Source organism: Oryzias latipes, chromosome 22, assembly GCF_002234675.1.
Source record: "Oryzias latipes chromosome 22, ASM223467v1".
Classification (NCBI taxonomy): domain Eukaryota; kingdom Metazoa; phylum Chordata; class Actinopteri; order Beloniformes; family Adrianichthyidae; genus Oryzias; species Oryzias latipes.
Genome location: NC_019880.2, coordinates 10,145,555 through 10,164,841, shown reverse-complemented (window position 1 = coordinate 10,164,841; position 19,287 = coordinate 10,145,555). Strand labels below are relative to the sequence as shown.

At 38.3% G+C, this 19,287-nt stretch overlaps 1 protein-coding gene across 4 annotated transcripts; it reads right to left on the bottom strand.

The window, feature by feature from the left end:
- Positions 1–1,390: 1,390 nt before the first annotated feature.
- Positions 1,391–18,662, bottom strand: snx14 (sorting nexin 14). 4 transcript variants are annotated; one of them, XM_023951729.1, is made up of 31 exons: positions 18,397–18,662; positions 18,162–18,318; positions 17,963–18,083; positions 16,273–16,346; positions 15,924–16,002; positions 15,802–15,845; positions 15,629–15,716; positions 15,468–15,552; positions 15,234–15,390; positions 14,329–14,404; positions 14,156–14,200; positions 13,974–14,054; positions 13,494–13,608; positions 13,252–13,407; positions 12,301–12,425; positions 9,902–9,960; positions 9,541–9,567; positions 8,865–9,011; positions 8,300–8,432; positions 6,007–6,193; positions 5,389–5,472; positions 4,431–4,531; positions 4,022–4,133; positions 3,857–3,897; positions 3,656–3,775; positions 3,263–3,386; positions 2,301–2,465; positions 2,124–2,219; positions 1,960–2,051; positions 1,829–1,885; positions 1,391–1,571 (listed from the first exon to the last, which is right to left on the bottom strand). In XM_023951729.1, the coding sequence occupies exons 2-31, from the start codon at positions 18,296–18,298 to the stop codon at positions 1,533–1,535; spliced, it is 2,967 nt and encodes a 988-aa protein (XP_023807497.1). In that variant the 5' UTR covers positions 18,299–18,318; positions 18,397–18,662; the 3' UTR covers positions 1,391–1,532. The 4 variants fall into 4 exon arrangements, with proteins under 4 accessions (XP_023807497.1, XP_023807498.1, XP_023807499.1 ...); XM_023951730.1 differs by lacking the exon at positions 9,541–9,567 and having other exon boundaries at positions 18,397–18,661; XM_023951731.1 differs by lacking the exon at positions 8,865–9,011 and having other exon boundaries at positions 18,397–18,660.
- Between the last annotated feature and the right edge of the window lie 625 nt (positions 18,663–19,287).

Sequence of the window (19,287 nt, the reverse complement as noted above, 5' to 3'; positions counted from 1 at the left end):
TACTTTTATGTTAACACAACAGAGACGCACCGTAGACGGACCAGTGGAAATCAGCCTTGAGGCTCTGCTAGACCGTTGTTTTCATTCAAATTAAGTTCCATCCAAGGAAATCCTTCACTCACTCTCCCCTCAAACTCGCTGTGCTACAGTGACTCCTATAAGTTAAGGAGTGGTTATTATTTGTGCAATAGTATTATTATTTCCGCCAATGATAACCAGATCTCAGCTCGATTTTTCTGAGCTAAAACAAAAGAAATCAACATCACGCAAACAATTTCACTTCGTGAAACAGACAGCAAAGCTCTCATACAAATCATTTAAACCCAGACGTAAAATATTTACACTCAAGGATTTTAACCCTCAAACTAATACTATCAAGTGAAAGCTTAAGTCTGTAATTTTGTTAAATCTCAACACAAGTTTTCTTATAACAGAGTTCAAAAATGTGTCGGTGTGATTAACTGTCACATGTGAACTCCCAACGGTAAAGTGCCTAGGATAGGACAAGGGTTAATGTCTCCTGTAACCCTTGTGCTATCCTAGACACTTTACCATTGCGAGTTGGGTCATCTAGACCCACTAGACAGTGCTCTGAACCTTTTTTCTTCAATGATTTGTGATCTTCACTGGTGTCCATAGATTACATGAAATCTTTCCACCTTTATCCACCTTTGTCATGGTAGGGAGAACACGTCAATGTAAGGGTGGGGTCATATAGGATAGCACAAGGGCTAGTGGGTCTAGATGACCCAACTCCCAATGTTAAAGTGCCTAGGATAGCACAAGGGTTACAAACCTTTACTGCAGTTTACAATTTAAAGTTTTCCAACTCTAAAAATTCATAAAAACAGTGTTTTCTAATTTATTAACCAATTTATTTGGGAGTCTTACTAAATTGCTGCAATTTTTATTTTATGAGAATGGACAGATGTTTTAAATTCAGTGACTGCTGCAGGCCAGACACTGAAACACATTCCTGATGTTCTGTGTCAGTCAGGGGTCCGTGTGCTGTTCAGGCTTGTTTCGAATCTCTTTGTAGATCTATATGAGGTTACAGGCTGTGAAATTACAGCTTGTGCTTAATTTGCAAACAAAAGTTGCAAGTATGTTTTAAATATTTTAATATTTACAAAAAATATTCCTAAAAAAGTAAATTTCCCTTTGTTTCAAGTTTTGAAAGTCGTAAAATTGTATGAAACGTTATGTAGAAACATTGTCAAAAACTTAAAGACATTTTGTAAATTAAGTATTTTTTTATTTCATGCTTTGCAAATCTGGGGAAAAAAAGATAAAAATGCAGGAACTTTTATTTTAATGTGATGAAAAATAAAATTATTTTTGGTTAAATTTGTCCCTTTGGGGGTAAAAAAAAAAACACAACAGGAAAATGTAAATACAGACATGAGCCGTTGATGTATAATTGTGTTAAAGCAACAAAGGTGTTAAAGGCAAAGAGGTCAGAGAAAATACAAATATTAAATTAACTGGAAACATTGAATCCAGGGTCTCGCAGGGAGTAAATCTGTACATTTCTACATCCAGTGGGGCAACAGAGAGGCCTCCTTCTGCACCTGGGGACCCAAGAAGAACATTAATATTAAATTGTTCTTTTCCACACGACATAATTAGGAACAAAATGACACAATAACTATGTTTAGTCAACATTTTGCTGTAAAATTAAAGGTTTAATCCTTCAAAAGCCTTTATTCTACATAATTATTAAACATCATTGGGCTCAGAGGATGGAAAATCCCTTTTTCCACAAACTGCACACAAGTTAACTTGAATTTTCCTGCCGTTTCTTTTTCCCCTCCTGGAATACTTTTACCTTGTTCAGCTCTGGAAAAAGCTCCTGAATGGTGATATCCAGCAGCACATAAGTCAGCTGACAGCAGAGAGAAGCCGTGAGTTACGTGAACGGACCAAAACCTGCAGGCTTTTGGGGTTTTTCCCTCCCACCTGTTTGTTGAGAACCGGCTGCTGCAGACAGTCAAAAAGAAGACGCACTCCTTCATACTTGGCGTCCTCTCCGATACATTTCCCCAGGACGTCTGTGGAGGAATTCCCATATTTGACGTGGAGATGAGACGGAGCAAAACGGCAGGAAACAGCTGGATGAATACCTGGAATATAGTTCATCATCTCCTCAAAGGTCCTCTTGGCTCTGCTCTGCTTGTCCTGGGTCGAGCGAGGAGGACTTCTCTCACAGAAAACAGTGTCTACGAAATTTTTTTTTAAATTAATTATAAACTCAAATATTCTTTTTATGCAGGAAAACAAGTCGTCTTCCAGTCAAATACCTCGAAGCAGAGTGATGAGAGAGACGAGCCGGTGCTCCTGGACCACCTGATTGAGTTTGTACTGCAGGTAGTGGTCTGTGTAGGCCTCCAGAGTGTTCTTGAACAGGATCCTGCCGCCCATCAGCAGGTGGTGTAGCCAGTCAGGGATGTGAAAGACCACTCGGCCTGTCGCCGTGAACGAGGAGAAATGGAAAAGACTCCAGAACACGCGTTTAACCCCCCGGCCGCCACTAGCGCATGCCCGCCAAATCGTGCTGATCTCTGATCTCCAGGCTTTTTCTTTAGCAGCTCTATTCTGATTTATGAAAGACTTGGTGTCGCAGAATTTACAATTTACAAACGGTTGGCATCCCATGAATTAAATGGGACGCCATCCATATGCTACTACCTAATCTGAGTCCCTGATTGGTCAAAGTTCAAGGGATTTAACTTTCAATGCGTGTTCAATAGACGTGTGTTTTATGCGTAGAGCTGGAAAAATGAAGTCAGACCAACAGAAAATCTAAACTATTGCAGCTTTTAACCCCTAACCTTGTTATGACGATTAGCTAGAAAAGCTTTAGAAGAAACCATGTCAGCTGTAAATGTAATGGGCTTTTTTTATGTTTTCTTCTCTTCAAACCCACATGCACACCTCTAATGCAAAACAGGCTTTTTATTTAGGTTTGTAAAGGTGTCTCAACAGCAGAAAATCCACTTGATCTCTTGTTTGTCTGGATCTCATCTGTCTGATGATTTGGAAGCAGCTCGGTTTGTAAAGGAAGTAGAACAATGGAGGTCAGTGAAACGGCCACTTCTGCCCCTTTGTTCTGGAGATTTCAAATTAAGAGCTGCAATGTTTGGTCTTGCTGTCCTTCAGGCCTTTCTTTTTCTTTTTTCATTCCAGTCACACAAAAAAGTTGATTTACGCATCTTCCCAAAATGATGAAGAGGAGTAGCTTCGACAGACGGCTGGGACTCACCCACATACATCAGGTAGTCATACACTCCTTCAACAGTGATCATCTCCATGAAGTAATTCTGATTGTGTCGCTTGTCTGTCGTCTCAGAGCGGTTTGCGTTGTTTTTGAAGACGTCGTTAAAAAGCTAAGATGGATTAAAAATGAAAAAAGTTTCAGATACAAACAAAAAAAACGCAGACAGAAGGAGATGCAGTTTAGTGCTGATCCATATATTTTCTGTTGAACAGCATCAGGAAGCTAAAAAACTTCTAAAATAAACTTTATTTCAGCTAAAACTAAATGAATTAATAGAAAATAACATACGGGGCACAGACTTTCAAATTAAAACAAGCAAAAATGACACTAATTTGGTTTTATTCTGAAAGGACTTGAAGAAAAACACTGACAGCTGACCTTCTTGTCATTTTCTGAAGTCGGGCTCAGGATGGTGAGTTCTGGGCGGCTGGGTTTGGGTTTGGGAGACTCACAGGAGTTGAAGTACGACTGAATGAAAGGCTCCAAATGTTGTCCTTTCTACAAAAAGAACACAGGAAAGAAACTTTTTCCTCTGTTGTGTGAAAGACTGAAGGCTGCCGTTAGGAATATAAGTCGCACCTCTTTGATCAGTTTGCTGGGAACCGCTTTAATGATTTTCCCTGGAAAACAAACCTAATTAATCCTGTGTTGTGCAGGGAAACCAAACAGGTTTAACACAACAAACAACATTTATCTGGCTCGTCGCCGTCCCGTTCTCAAGCTCAGAAAGAACTGGAACTGTACCAAGGTTCACATCTGGTAACATCTTGTCCAGAAACTGAGACTCCATGCTGTAAGGAGACAGGAAGTCCGCCAGGAGCTGACTGTTGCTGAGCTCAGGATGCTGCAGGAGTTTCTGCAAATAAATAAAAATGAATCAGATTTACTCAGAAAGGAAAACAATCTGACATTGAGAAAAACAAAACTAAGGAATAAGAACTGGTTTTGATCGCTTGAATCCATTTTTAGGTTTAGAAAAATGAGTGAGACAAAACTCTAGACAGAAAACATTTTCCTTTACAAACTTTAACCTAAAAGTTCTGTCTATGCAGCAAAATCTCCTTATAAAATTGGGTTTGGTGAACAGTTTGTCTTTCAGAGCGTAAAACTGTAGACTGCAAATGATCTGTGCAAAAGCGGCAGTCTTCAGTACCTGAAGGTACTCCTGGAACTCTTCCCGCTTGGAGGTTAAAAACTCGTAATTCTTCGGGCCAATAATTCTCTTTGAGGGCAGCTGTGCGTCTGGAAAGGAACCTGCAGGGGGCGCAACATTTAAAAAAACAACAGCACTGAGATGGCGATCAGGAAGAAGCTTTTTTTTTTTTTAAGTACACTTGTCATACACAGAGGTCATTCAAGGTGCTAAAGGAGACACAGAAGCTTACCCTGCCAAACAAAATAAATATCTTTATTAATACAAAGACTTTTAACTTTAAAATGAGAAAAATAGAAAGCAAAAAACACAGAATTTTGTAAGGTAGGAAAAAGGCAAACTATAAGAAAAGCATTCTGTGAACTGAACGCTGTTTGGGTCAAATTGAGCCAAACATCCTCTGCTCAAACAGGTGGAGGTTTTCTGTAGCAGCTTCTTCACAGAATAAATAAAATTAACAAGATTCCCGTCAGTTCATATCTTTGGTGCTCATTTAATTTTCCTTGTTTCAAGGGAAATTGGCTCAATTTGACCCAAACGTACAAACATGGGTTGAATTTGATTCTCTAAAGCAGAACTTATGTAAAACTTTTAACCTTTATCTGGAGCTGCTGAACAGCAGTGGTCCAAGGACTAAGCCCTGAGGTCCATATGAATTGGAACTGATCATCTCACCCACTTTTTGACCTATTCTTTATTTTATGTAACCCTTGTGCTATCCTAGGCACTTTAACGTTGGGAGTTGGGTCATCCAGACCCACTAGACAGTGTTCTGAACCTTTTTTCTCCAATGATTTGTGATCTTCACTGGTGTCCATGGATTACATGAAATCTTTCCACCTTTATGCACCTTTGTCATGGTAGGAATAACACGTTAATGTAAGGGTGGGGTCATCTAAGATAGCACAAGGGATTAATAAAAAACTTTAAAAAGTCCTTGGAAAACTCTAGAACTTACCGTGAAACTCTGTGAGCTTTGACTCAAGGACGTAGAACTCCAAATATCTCCTGTACACCGACCAGTGCTCGGTCTCGTGTCCGACTGCAGTAAAAAACAACACAAAGAGCTTAAGTTATCAACCATTTAGTTCCCACATGTTGCCCCAGAGTTTTGACTCAATCATTCTAGCAAAGTGTGTACAAAAAGAAAGAACAAAAGCATTCATATTTTTGAAATGGTATCTGAAAATGTTCACACTTTTGTCTCCTGTTTAAAACTTTCAAAATTCAAATTTTCATAGAAAAATAAATCCAGTATCAGAAAATGAAAAAGATCTGATCCCGATTGAAGATTTATGTAGATTTGGCAAACTGAAGGCATTCTGCTCAGTAGACATGGGGCGGAGGCGATTGATCGACAAGCTCAACAGCCAATCAGGGCGCAGAACACAGTGGCAATGCGCCATAAAAGAAATAAAATCAAATCGGTGAAACATTGAGACCATCAAAGAAGAACTGCGATACAACATATGTTCGTTGTGTTTAGCATCACATTTGTGTAAATGAGTCAGATGTTGTTTAAAAGGAGAGCCGTGTGGTCAACACGCCTCTCCATGGAGGAGGTCTGGTCACGCACCGGCCTTCCGGTCGTTGCGTTCCACATCGATGCAGAACACGGGAATCCGTTCCCTCTTCACGTCGTCGTCATAGAAGTCAACATACGGGATGGAGATGCTCCAGGCCGACAGGTTCCGGGGGGTGCTGGGGGTGGAGGCTGCCTCCATGGGGGAGTCATCCTCCATCACCATCATGGCCTCCTCTACCTGTGAAAAACCAGAAATCTGGATGATGGTTTTCCCCATTTTCTTGCTCTTCCAGAGCTTCCATCTGATCTTGGAAGCCGTGCAGCTCTCTGATAAACATCCACCTCGTCTGTCCCGTGGGACTGCCCCATGCTATCCTTATCTTCTCACTCTAGAAAAATGGATATGAAGGTGCTCCCTGGAGATGTCCCATTTATAGACCGAACCTTAATTTGTGCCCACTCAGCATTTTCCCTCTGACCTTTATGGACAGTTTCTCGTGGTGACCATGCACGCTTTACAAATGCACCTGGACTAATCCAGCGGACACTGAAGCTAGAGGTAAAGGAATCCAGAACAGATGAGTAAACTCGAGCACATTTCTGGGAAAAGAAAAAAAATGTTCTTGCAAAAAAGAAGAAATTATCCAAAAGTGGGACACAAAAAAAACATGACCTTAAATGAAAGATATCTTTTTTTTAAAAGTCATAGACATGACATTTTAATAAAAACACGATATATATATTTATATATATATATATATAAAGTATATATTTGAAACCTATAATCTATTTAACTTTTTTTAAAGTATGATTGCTTTTATTTATAAAGACACACAAACAAATTTGTTTTGTTTTAGTGACAATGACAAAACTTCAGTCCCATCTCTTTTCTACAGGCTTCTTATGCCTCTACTCACCAACGCCCCCTTGTGGCAGAGACCTTACACTATAAAAATATAAATGGATGACATACCGGTACTTATACTTATAGTTAAGTGAGATTTCACTAAAGTACGGTGCAGCTGAAACATAAAAATGTCCTTTAACCCTTGTCCTATCCTAGGCAATTTAACATTGGGAGTTGGGTCATCTAGACCCACTAGACAGTGCGTTAAACCTTTTTTCTTCAATGATTTGTGATCTTCACTGGTGTCCATGGATTACATGAAATCTTTCCACCTTTATCCACCTTTGTCATGGTAGGAAGAACACGTCAATGTAAGGTGGGGTCATCTAAGATAGCACAAGGGTTAAGGAAAATATTAAGCTGAGACATCTGTCAAATCAAATTAAAATTGGTTTTACTTCTATAAATCTGCCAATGAAATGTACTTTTTCTTTTATAAGTAATTTCAAGAAAATTAAATGAATGAATAGAAATAGCATGTAATAATAGAAATAGTAATAGCATATGTAATGGAAAACTGACCGCCTTCCTTCTTAGATATCTTTAACAGAGATGGAGTAAAATAATATTTACATTTTGGATTTTGAATTTATTTAATGAATGACCTTGTGAATAACCAAAATAAGAAATATATGTATATGACTGTGGACATGCATTCAAATAGGACAATAAATAAATGAGCCAACAGATAAATAGAGATAAATAGAAGCTGATTCCTTTTTTTCTCCCGTCTGTCCTTTTCTATTGGCTTTTGTTATGGAAATGTACAGTATGTATACATGCCAGATTTGTTTATGGGATGTTGTAACACCCCCATTTAGAGGTTTTCTTTTAGATTTCTACCATTAAACTACAAAATACAAAGTAAAACAAAAACAGATTAAATATGTCAGTAAGGTTTGTAAAAATGTAAACATTTTACATACATGATTAATCTTACTAATAGTATATTGAGTCCCTTAGTTTGCAATTTTGTTTTTTCTTCTGTTTGAATATAAACCAAATCAACAAATTAAAAGCAAAAATGTTGCTTCATGATTTTTTACATATTTTTGTCTAAACGTGGGACTTAAATACTTCTCAAAAGCTGTCATCTTTAAAGATCCAATCCAATGAAAATGGAGTTTTTGGTGATTTTAACATGTTCTTGTGGCATTTTTCTCATTTATAAAGAAAATTCATTCTTATATTTCTTTATTCTGGTCGTTGTCAATCAGGAGCAGATGAAAGAAAAATGTCATTGTTTTATTACGTAGAAAATATTCATGGCGGGCTAACTTCCCGCCAACAAATTTCGAATGAACTCCTGCCGCTCTGCAGAAACGATGTCCTAGAAAACGACACATGCCATTTCTTAGCAAAAATTTACAAATTCTAAGAGAGTAAATCAAAAGACGATGTGAGATCAGACTAAAATGACAGCGGGTGAGGTCTCACCACATCATCCTCTCCTTCCACCAGCCCGTGGGACGGCAGCATGGCGCCCTCCATGGTGGTGCTCTTGAACACGCCTTTGATCTTACTGCTGATGCGGCTGATCCCGAACGTCTCGCCCCGCTTTGACGAGCTCCTGCCAGTTCAGATGAGGAGGACACAGAACAATGACTTTGGAGGGGAGGTGGAGCGAATAGCGAAGGGGGAGGGGGGGGGGGCGCAAGCCGAAGCAAAACTACCACACGGTCATCGCACGACGACGAAAGCTTGAGAGGCTGCCAAAGCGTTAAAAAATAAAAGAAGCTTAAAGCCGGTTTCAGGAGGATTCACGATTTACAGTCACTGTAAAAATGATGAGTCAGCTAGAAAACACAGCAGACGCAGGAAGTTGATGTTTGGTGGCGTTATAAAATATAGTTTAAAAAAAGCAAAACTGCAGGGAAGATGGCGAGGACCAAAACAGGGGTTCATGCCTACCATGCAGGTCTCAAACTGAGGGGGGGGGGGGGGGGGGGTCCACACAAGGACACCAAGCCACACCGCGACACAAACGGACCCCCTGACTTACTTGGGCGATGAGTGGCGGTGGGATAGCGGGCCGTATGGGAAGTTTGTGAACGTGGACTGGGCATGATGGGAGTTAAAGGATGCAGGTGAAGAGCTGCCAGAGGCGGTGAAGGGTGAAGAAAGGGACTCGGGGCTCCAGTCCCAGGAACTGGAAACGGAACAGGGTCACATCCCCCGTGGGGCAAGAGGACGGAGAGGACCCGTGTGGGGGGGCAGGCAGTATGACGGTCACGGAATCGGAGTGGACATGACAAACAGCACGGTAAAAGCCAGATGGAAGAACGAGTGAATAAACAGGCAGTGGAGAGGAGTTTCTCAGTCACAAAATGCATGTTAGGAAGGGCGGACATATTTCTGCTAATATTCATCCCAAAACAAAAGCCTGAATTTAACACAAAATCTATAGCTTAATCTGTAATAATGTCAAAGCTGCTTCATATTTCATTTCTTCAGACGAAAACCTTTATTTAAAAGAGATGGTAGTTTGGAAATGATATGACAATAAACAAAACTGATGGCATGAAATCCAAAACGCATCAATTTCTTTTCTTTTTATATTTTTTCAAAAGGTATATAATTGGTCATTTTTGGCAAGATGAGGTGTCTTTTGGGTACAGCGTGCAGCCCTGCTGAAGCCAGCCACTGTTCTGATCAGCACACGGAGGCCTCATACTCACCGAATGTCATCCAAACTGACGCTATTTCTGGAATAATATGCACAAGGAGTTAATGGAAGAAAATACGTCTGCCACCAACCTCCATGACGGAAAAGCACAAAGTAATCCTTCAACTATTTCTGTTGTTGTTGTTTTTTGTTTTAATAGCTTTTATTTTGAAATTTTGAAAAATGTTCTAGTTATTAAGGCAAATCCTAAAGGAGTGCTAAAAAGAATCGGCTTTAAGTAAAATATTTCAGCTTAAAAGTGTAAGAATTTAATTTATGCTTTGTTGAAAGAAAATTATTTTGAGTGATGTGGCAGTTAACATTTTGCTTTTAAAGAAAACAAAAAAAAAACACAGGGGTAAAGCAAACTCTACCTGCTCATCCTGGAGTTCCTGGCGGGAGACTCAGCCCCTCTCAAAAGCTGCCGAAAATACTGCAGAAAAACAAAAAAAAGAAGTGTGTTCGGCTTTATATACAAGAAAAGGTTGCATTTTGTTTCTATTATTATTATAAACTGTAAATTCCAGTAAGTACTGGTGCTCAGTTCCATCCAGTTTTATTCAATGAAAGTCTTCAGAAGCATGAAATTCAGTTTGGCAGCTTGGCCTGACGCCAGCGTGCCGTCACCTCATTGGCCAGCGGTGAATCCAGAGCAGATGTCTGGGCGAATGCAAGATGGCCGCTGGAAGGTCAGACGGGGACGAGTGGACAAAATCTACACCTTTCAAATAAATGCTGACTGAAAATATGCGCTTTATTTCCAGTTAAGACAAGACAATAAAAGCTGCTAAAGCTTTGCCTATCAAATGTTGACATTTTTAAGTGGTTGCTCAGAAATCTTAGCAGCAAACAGAAAGAGTGGGTGGACGGTGTCTCTTATTTTGAAATATCTGCTTGATACCCACTGCGTTTAGCTAATGTGGAACCATGCTAATACAATAAATAAGTCCACAGCCTGGGGGGTATTCCAGAAAGCAGGTTATGCTAGCTCCCACGATAATTTTGAGGCTAAGAAAGTTGATAACCTCAGCTTTCGGTTCCAGAAATGGAGGTATGTTTCAGGGTAGGTCAAGTTACCATGGCAACTCATGCTCTGAACATAACCTGGTCCGGAGCAGGTTTAGTTGAAGCTTAGTTTGTTTACAGAGAGGTGAAGCAGCATGGCGTGTCCATTTGAAGATGATTTAGTGGATGAAAAAGCTCAGATAATACTTTTTCCACCATGAGAGGGTGATAAGACCACATATGGATGTTGGAAAGATAAACTTTTTTACTTTGTTCTAACGTAATTATTTGCTTCAGTTAAGATAAATCATTTTTTTTGTTAGAAATTTTTTTGTTAAAAATTACACAGTTTTCAGACAGTTATTTTCCTTTCGTTCAAATTAATTCAATTAAGTAGGTGTAACTTTGATGCTGCTGTTAGATAGGCACCGCAAGGGATTCTGGGATATCATTCCCTTTGCCTGTCTGGACGGATTTGGGTTTAAGTGTGTGTTTTTTACAAAATGTGTTTAGTTGTATAGCTGTTTTACTGTGTTTCACCGTGTTTGGCCGAGCTATTTTGTCCTACTATGCTTACGTCTCTGCACCATGAGTGAGAGTAAGGGAGAGGATGATGAGTTTATATAGCACCCCTACCGCTTAGTGCTGTTATGACAGTGACGGAAAATTCTTTAGTGAGTTTTTGCACTCGGTGCATTTTTTTTCCGTTCTTTTTATTGTTGTAAAAATGAGCATATCTGCCGGCTCAAACTTAGACCTATGAAAGTTCAAGAAATATAAGTAATTAAGATGGAAAAAAGATTAATGGAGTAATGTGACATTTAGTTAGATAAATACGTAAATTTGAGTTGTATAAACAATTATTGAGTTTGAATAAATTTAACTAAATTATTTAAATTATTTTTCAGTCGTGTTACTTTTTTGATGGACTTATAATTTTTAACCGCCGTCATTAAAATCTCAGACTCCGTCTCACTTCCGTCTCAAGTGTTGCGCTTTTTTTTTCTCCACACGTTTCCATGGTGACTCCAGAAATCGGCGATCTATTGAGAATGTCTTTATGTACCGTGCGTTAACCCAGGGTTACCAAGTCGAGCGTAATTACGCCAACTCATATCCGGTCTTTTGGAACCAACATACCCAGAGTAAGCAAGTTCAGGCGGATTTCAGCCAGAGTTCAGGCTCAAAGTCAGGCTAGTTTAAACATGCTTCCTGGAATACCCCCCAGGTCACTTCCCGTCTAGATTATTGTATTTCCCGCCCGCATCATCTCCAGAACCCCTTCCTTCACTCATTTCACCCTGGGTTCTCCACCAGCTGGACTGGCTTCCCATTACGTCCAGAATCAAATCCAATCTCCTCCTGTTGACCTTTAAGGCCCTCCATGACCTGGCTCCCCTTCATCTTTCCAACCTACTCCATATTAAAACCCCCTCTAATTCTCTCCAGTCCTCCTCCTCTGTTCAGCTCTCTGTCCCTCCGGCCCGACTCGTCACCATGGAAGCCGAGCCTTCAGCTGCTCGGCTTCCAAACTCTGGAATTCCCTCCCTCCTGACCTCCGTAACATAGACTCTTTACAAACTTTCAAATCAAAACTCCTATGTTTATTTCTGCCATCCCATCTTGATTCACTTTAGAATTTTCTGTCCATTTCTATTTATTGTGCTTTTAAAGTTTATTTTTAAAAGCACACGTCACTAGTGTGAAGTTTAGCACATTAGTAACTTTAAACTGCTAAAAAAGTGCTTTTATTTTGAAGGACACTGACCTCGTCGCTGTGACAAAACATGGGGGTGAACACGTCCTCCAGGAGAGAGAGAACGTGCTCGTAGGCTTCAAACAAGCACCTCATGGTTTGCAGTTTCACCACCTGAGTGTACGGCCCCGTGGCAACTGGAGAAAAAAAAAAAACACACACATTTAGGAACATAAATAAAGGATTATTTTCATTTCTGTGACTGCAAAGAGTTGAGAACAAAAGATCAAATCTCCAAAAAGAAGGAATTCAGAAATTAGGAATTTGTTTTTCACTTAACAAAAATAAAAATCATGTTTTACGTATATATTTTATTTAATAGGACACAGTTTCATCTGTAGTCACTTTTAAATACGTAAAAAGACAAAAAATATTTCACGATAATAGTTTTAAAAATTCTATTCTGAATTTAAAGTAAACAACAAACCTGAAAATTCACTAACTGAACATGCAAACATGTCACCTCCTATATCTGTCCTAAAACCTCATTTTAAAACAAATGATTTTTTTTCTCATTTGTATTGCTTAGATTTTATTTTTCATACTGAAAATATATTCCCCTAACCTATGACACTCAGTCAGGGAGTTCCACAGGGCTCTTGTCTTGGACCCATTCTGTTCTGTATTTACAAGTTTCATTTAGGAAATATTTTAAGGAATCACAATATAAATTTCTCTTTTTTACCCCAAAACTTTATGCAATGATATAAAATCCAAATCACTTAATAATTATTATTAATAATAATAAATAATATTATAAATAATAATAATTGCAATAATTGATTTAAAAAAAACTAACCATGAACTGAAGAAAGTCCACAAATGCCCTTTTTAATTTAAAAAAAATAGGAACAATAAAATTCTCATCTAGTTTATTAGAAATGTAATCATCTAATACATTTTCAAAATGTTGTCTTCAGTTAATCTCATGCTAGGTGAGGAAAATGTTCAGGTCTTTCTTACCGTTTCGGATCTCCTCCACAATGAAGGGGTCAAAGCGGATCTTATCGATGCTCTCCTCCAAGCAGTAGGTCTCGTAGATCTTCTTCACCTCCTCGTGAAGCATCATCTTCTCCGTGTCGGACAGCTCGGGACACAAAATCCTGTCGTTGAATTCCTCTGGGGAGGTCAAAGACAGGGAGATGCAGAAGTTGTAGCGAATGCGGTAAAACCATTTGATAGCTAAAGGGGGGCAGGACACTTGCCAACTGTGAGGCAGAACTGAAGCACGTGGACCGCGCCTTCTTGTTTTAGGAAATTCATAAAACGGAAGAGGAGGTCCTGCTGTTCTCGGATTTCTTTCAGCTCCAGCTTCAGAACCTTAAAAAAAAAAAAAAAACAGAAGATGCTAAACACCTGACACACCCATCTGTTACAGGCTCGTTTGCAACAAAAATGGCGAGCAATGTTGGAGCTATCCAGACGTACAGTTTAGAGCCAGACGGCAGCTCAGACGAGGAAAACCAAGACGTATACAGCATATTTTCTACATCACAAATACCATCTTTTTCAAACTGCATTTTTTCATCTGCTCTCGATTCACAGTGATTAAACCATCAGAAAAGCTTTACTCTCTATATAAATGTCCTCAAATCGTGACAAAATTGCCACAGGAACATGTTAAAAACATCATTTTCATCAGAGTGGTGAGTGGAGTGGTTTTAATCAGCTCCGAAAACACTTACAGAAGGCTTTTTGTTGCGAACGTCGGAATACTTTTGCAGAAACGGCACCAGCGTGGAGCTGGGCTCTGTTGCTTCCTCAGGCTTGCAAAAAAAATAAAAAAAATAGCCAAATGCAATCAAAATAACATTTCCACCTGCTTCATAAATCTAAATGATTAAAACCATCATCAGGATCTACTCACGGGAGAATTGTCAATGAATAGCAGGATTAAATGATTCACTGTGTCCTGAAAGGCAAAATTATGAAGACATTCAAATGAATATATGTGTGTGCGTGTGTGTATTTTTGGAAACCTGACAGGAATGACAAACTATCATTAGAAGATTTATTGCGGCAAAAGGCGTCTACACTCACAGGATCAGCCAAGTAGTCCATAGAAGGAAGGAAGACAGAACCAGCCAAGACTTCTCTTATCAGGAGTGTAAGAGATCTGAGAGCAGCAGAGATGTAAAGCAGCAGGAAGGAAAAAAGAATGTACAAAAAAAAAGAAGAGCACAGAAAAAGAAAAAAATTGCTTTCATCCTGAGCGATTTAAGCAGTGAACACATCTTATACAGCAGTGCTCCCCAACCTTTTTTGAGGCCGTGGACCAGTTTAATGTCAGAATATTTACATGGACCGGCCCGTACAAAGCAGTTTCCCTTCACTTCTGAAGGTAACGTTGATCTGCACCCACTTTAAACTTTATTTGTACAATAGATTTTGTGACAGAACCATTAAAATGGGATTTCGATTTTCCTGTAACCCATAGCTATCAAAGTGGAAGTTACGGTAAAAAAAATCGGGTGCAAACTTCAGCCTCGTCCAACATCGTCACTAAAACTGTTATTTTCTAAATATAATAATAAATGTGAATCCACTGTTTGAACAACTTTATTTGCAGCAACCTTGTAATAAGTTAGTTGATTAATTTTATGTATTATTATTCGCAATAAATCCACATTTGAAGTCATGACTCCCATTTTTTCTATCTTAGCTTTTATTTTGAAGTTGAAGGCTCTTCTTCTGCCAACAAAAGAACTTTAAAAAAAACTTTAAAAAGTGTATTTTTTGTTAACTTTGCTGGTCTGGTGGTTTTACTTTGAGAAAGTAACGGATGGATTTTTCACACATGACATGCGTCAAGAAAGAGATGCATGTGGTTGGGAGATCCCAGTGGTTTTTCAAAATAAAACTTCCTTCTGAATCATGTTGTAAATTAAACAGAAGAAATGTAGGTCATGTTTTTGTTTCCTTTTTCTGACTGTCCCCGCAGCTACCTGCAGTCTGTAGCTTTGGGCGGGAGGATGTGAGGAAAAAGCACTTCGGTCAGCTTCCGGAGGTAAAGAAGCTCGTCTCTGCGACTGCGGAGCGCCACGTGGAGATCAGGGCCGTACTCCTCTAGAGCAGCTTGTTGAAGATGCTCTGTGCTCTTTACTGTGTAGAAAACACAAAAAGATTTTGTTATCCAAGGACAGAAAAAAAAAAACAGACTAAAATGATTTCAGTGATACCTTTTAGTCTGGCTTTGCTAATTATTTCAATATGTTTCATTGAAACTTTAAGCAGCTTTTGGGTGATGAGGGACGCCACGTCCACCTTAAAATGAAAAAGAAATTACAACACTTGAGGACAAAAATAGGATTCTGTTGGAACTACGTGGGTTTTATTTCACCTTCTGGATTCGACGAATCAAAACAGCCGAGAAAAAACGCAAAGTGACCCGCAGCTCGTCAACGAAAGCTTCATCATCTGTGATCTCCCTAAAAAAACAAAAGGAAAACTCTCCCGTCACAACGATCTCTGCAAATCATACACTAAAGCTAAAATCGGAATAAAAATGCTCACCGATACCAAGGATATACAAAGTTTTCCAAAACAAGCTCCAGAATCTGTTAAAATAACATGTATTTACCTTTTTTTTGTTTAATTAAATGTTTTAATACAAAAATGAAATAAACAATGTTTACCTCAGACAGAGAAGCATCTACTTTGGAAGGAATCCTCAAGTCGAGCCAGGGCTGATAATTTTCCAGCAGCAAAGTGGGTCTGAATCAGGAAAGAACTCTCATAATTCTGACCACTAGAGGGCAGTAATGCTCCTATTTGATTAATTATAATAAATACTATAATTGGGCATTTGAGCAAATTTTCAACAACAATGAAAAGATAAAATAAAAATTAACTAAGTGGAAAGAATTAAACATTGTTTATCTAAATGTTCCATTTTCAAAGTTTCATTTTTTAACATTAAATTTAAAGTCCCGTTTTTGCACATTTGGCACCCACCAATCCAGAAATGCATATAAAGTTACACACCTGTGTCTTTTACATTTGGTTTTCCCGCAAACAGCACAGCTGTGGCCCAAAGGAAACAGCTCCTGCTGGAACGGCTGCAAGAGACACAAGACATCAGTGCCGCTCCTAAATGGGTCATTCGGGGAAAACACAGAGTTAGATTTGTGCCACATCTTTTCAACAAAACTTTTTGTATTTTACTCAAAAGTCAGAGAAATATCTTAAAGAAACAATGGTTCTGCAAAGTTGACAGACAAAATGTTTTGCTGAAAAGATTTGGCACAAATATAATTCCATATAAAAGGATTTTTTTTACCAATATTCAACCCTCCATATTTCTATGAGGACTGTTTTTTTGTGTTTATTTTTTTTCTTCGCATTTTTTTTAAACTAGAAAGTAAAAAAGATTTTGTCCCCAGAACCCTTATAAAAATCGGTTTTTTTTTATTCAAATTTGGACATGTTTTTTTTAAAGCAAGCCTTCTTGAACAATGTGCATACAATGTATACATTGATTTTAGAAATTAATTTATTTTAAAATGTTAAATGTTTTAAAATACAATTTTTTTAGAAGATATACTTACTTTCAAATCTAATATCACATTCATAATATTGTTTGAATATTGAAATGAATCTAAAAAAGACAACACCTTAATTTTTTCATTTTTTAATAAAGTAAATCACAATGTCTCCTGGTGGTAATCTGAGATGGGACAGCCAAGATGAGAAAGGGGTTTGAATTTATGACGTTACTGTTTAGGTTTTCTTCTAGTTGTCTTATTAGAAATAATTTTAAAAAAAATCATAAACTTAGAAGAAAATGTGCGTTTTGAAGTTATTTTCTGTGGTAGCAAAGGATCCGAGCAGTAAATCTATTTCTGTAGGTAAGCCTTCAGAAATAATCCTTATTTAAAAGGAGTCACTTCTGTTAAGTGAGGAAAACTAAGGAGTGAATGGATGAAAATAAAATAGAGTTTTAAAAAAAAAAAGATGTCCTTCTAATATTTTCTGCTGACAGCAAACATTTTAATAGTAGAAGCTTTCCGACTACAAACTCCAAAACCTCAAACTAAAATGTAAGTCAATAAGTAAATTACTTTTAAATTCCCACGGATCACACTCTGATTAACTAGCTGATTTTCTGCTTTTCAACTATAAATATTACTTTGCATTATTAGTGAAGATTAATGACTTTAAAAACACAGGAGAACCAAATCCAGAAAGTCTTAAATGAAGATCTGTTAGTTTCAAAGACTTTAAATATCTTGTTTTCTTTTTATTTTATAACATTTTAAATACAGTTTTTAGAGACAGAAAGAAGATGATTGACAGACAAACTGAGATGCAGACACTAATTCTAATATTTGAAAGCTTTTTTTTGTGTGTGAAATTATTATATTGTAGACCTGAATTAATTCATGAAAATAGCAAATATTCTAGAGAAATATAAATATATATTGGTTGAAATCTTGATGGCCCATAAAAGAAATATATTAAAAGTTAATTTCTTGTATAGATTTCAGTAACAAATCTTAATTTTTATCTTTTTGTCATATTTTCTTTTCTAGTGTTCCAGACTGAAATGACCCAAATACTTTGGTTTGTGATTGAATCACTAAACCCAAATCAATAGTGGGTCACTGGCTTCTGAGGCCTCTGCTGCTCTTTGACCAGCTTGTTGCCATGTTTGTTGCCATGTTTGTTTCCTTACTTTGCTTTTTGGTCTGATGGAGACCAACATGTTGGGCAGCAGAGATTCGGGCCCTAACGAGCAATAGAAGGTGACCACTCCAGCCAGAAAGGACCAGAACACCATTATGATGTGGAGATATCTGTGGAAAGCAGAAAATAAACACGGGATGCGGGGAAAAAAGCACACAAAAAGGGGGATTGTGGGTAAAACAGCCCACCTGTTTAGAAGAACAGTGGACAGCAGTAAGACCAGCAGCAGGAAGCAGAAGACGGGGTACTGGCGACCCAACTGTCTGACCCGGTCCAGCTTCATTCGGAGCCTAATATTCTGCAGGAACATCCTCAGAGAGCCCATCTTCTACTCTCACCTAAAACCTTTTAAGAAAAAAATTAAAAAAAAGATGCTCCATCGGCGTCATTTTGTGCAGAATTTCATAAATTTGAGGGACCTACAGGAGCCGAGGAGGGTCTTTAAGCGTTGGGCGCCATCGCGAATGAGCAGAAACAGACAGAGGGGTTTGGAGATGGCTGCGCGCAGCTGGAGGGGATTAAATGAGAGCTCGGCGTTTGGTTTCTGTGTCTGCAGCCGCGCAAGCTGCCATCTCTGCGCATGGACGTGGATGTCAACACCGGACCGTCGTGATGTCACCTCCGCCGCTGCGCTCGCAGCATCTCCTGGCTCCTGTAGTTCAGTTGGACTCTTCCAGCTCGAAGGCAGTTTTTTTTTTTTAAAGAGCTGTTGTGATGTAGAGACGAGCGGCTCAAGCGTCTGACAAGCAATGAAATCCATGCAGATTTAAAGATGTTCATCAAAACACACAAAAAGAAAGATTGATTTGAAGATGTGGTTAGAAAAAACGAATAGTCAATTCATCAAATCTGTGAATCAGTTTTTACTATTTACATCAGTTTTTCCTTTTATTAATTTGTTTGGTTTTGATCGTAAAAACTGTTATTTGTAAAACAAATGTGTCCGTTGAATGGAAATGCAACAAATAAATCAATCTTTGATTTGTTTAATTGAATCAGTAGTTTGTCCGTGATTTCCTACTCTTGGTACATTCCAGATTACCTAAATACTTTTGCTTTAAGGTAATGTTAATCAAGAAGTTAAAAAAAGAAATATTCTGGGAGGAAACTGATTAAAACTACCCCAAACTTGCAAATTGTTAAAAAATTAATTATGGGTGAAATGTTTTGGGGTTATTTTAAGTTATTTTTATTTTTTATTTAAAGTTTCAATTTTTTTTTTAGAAATGTGTTTATTTTCAGATTTTTAGATCGATCTACAACACAGAATTTGTTGAAGCTTAACATTGAGGTCAGAGCTGCTCTCCTATTGGT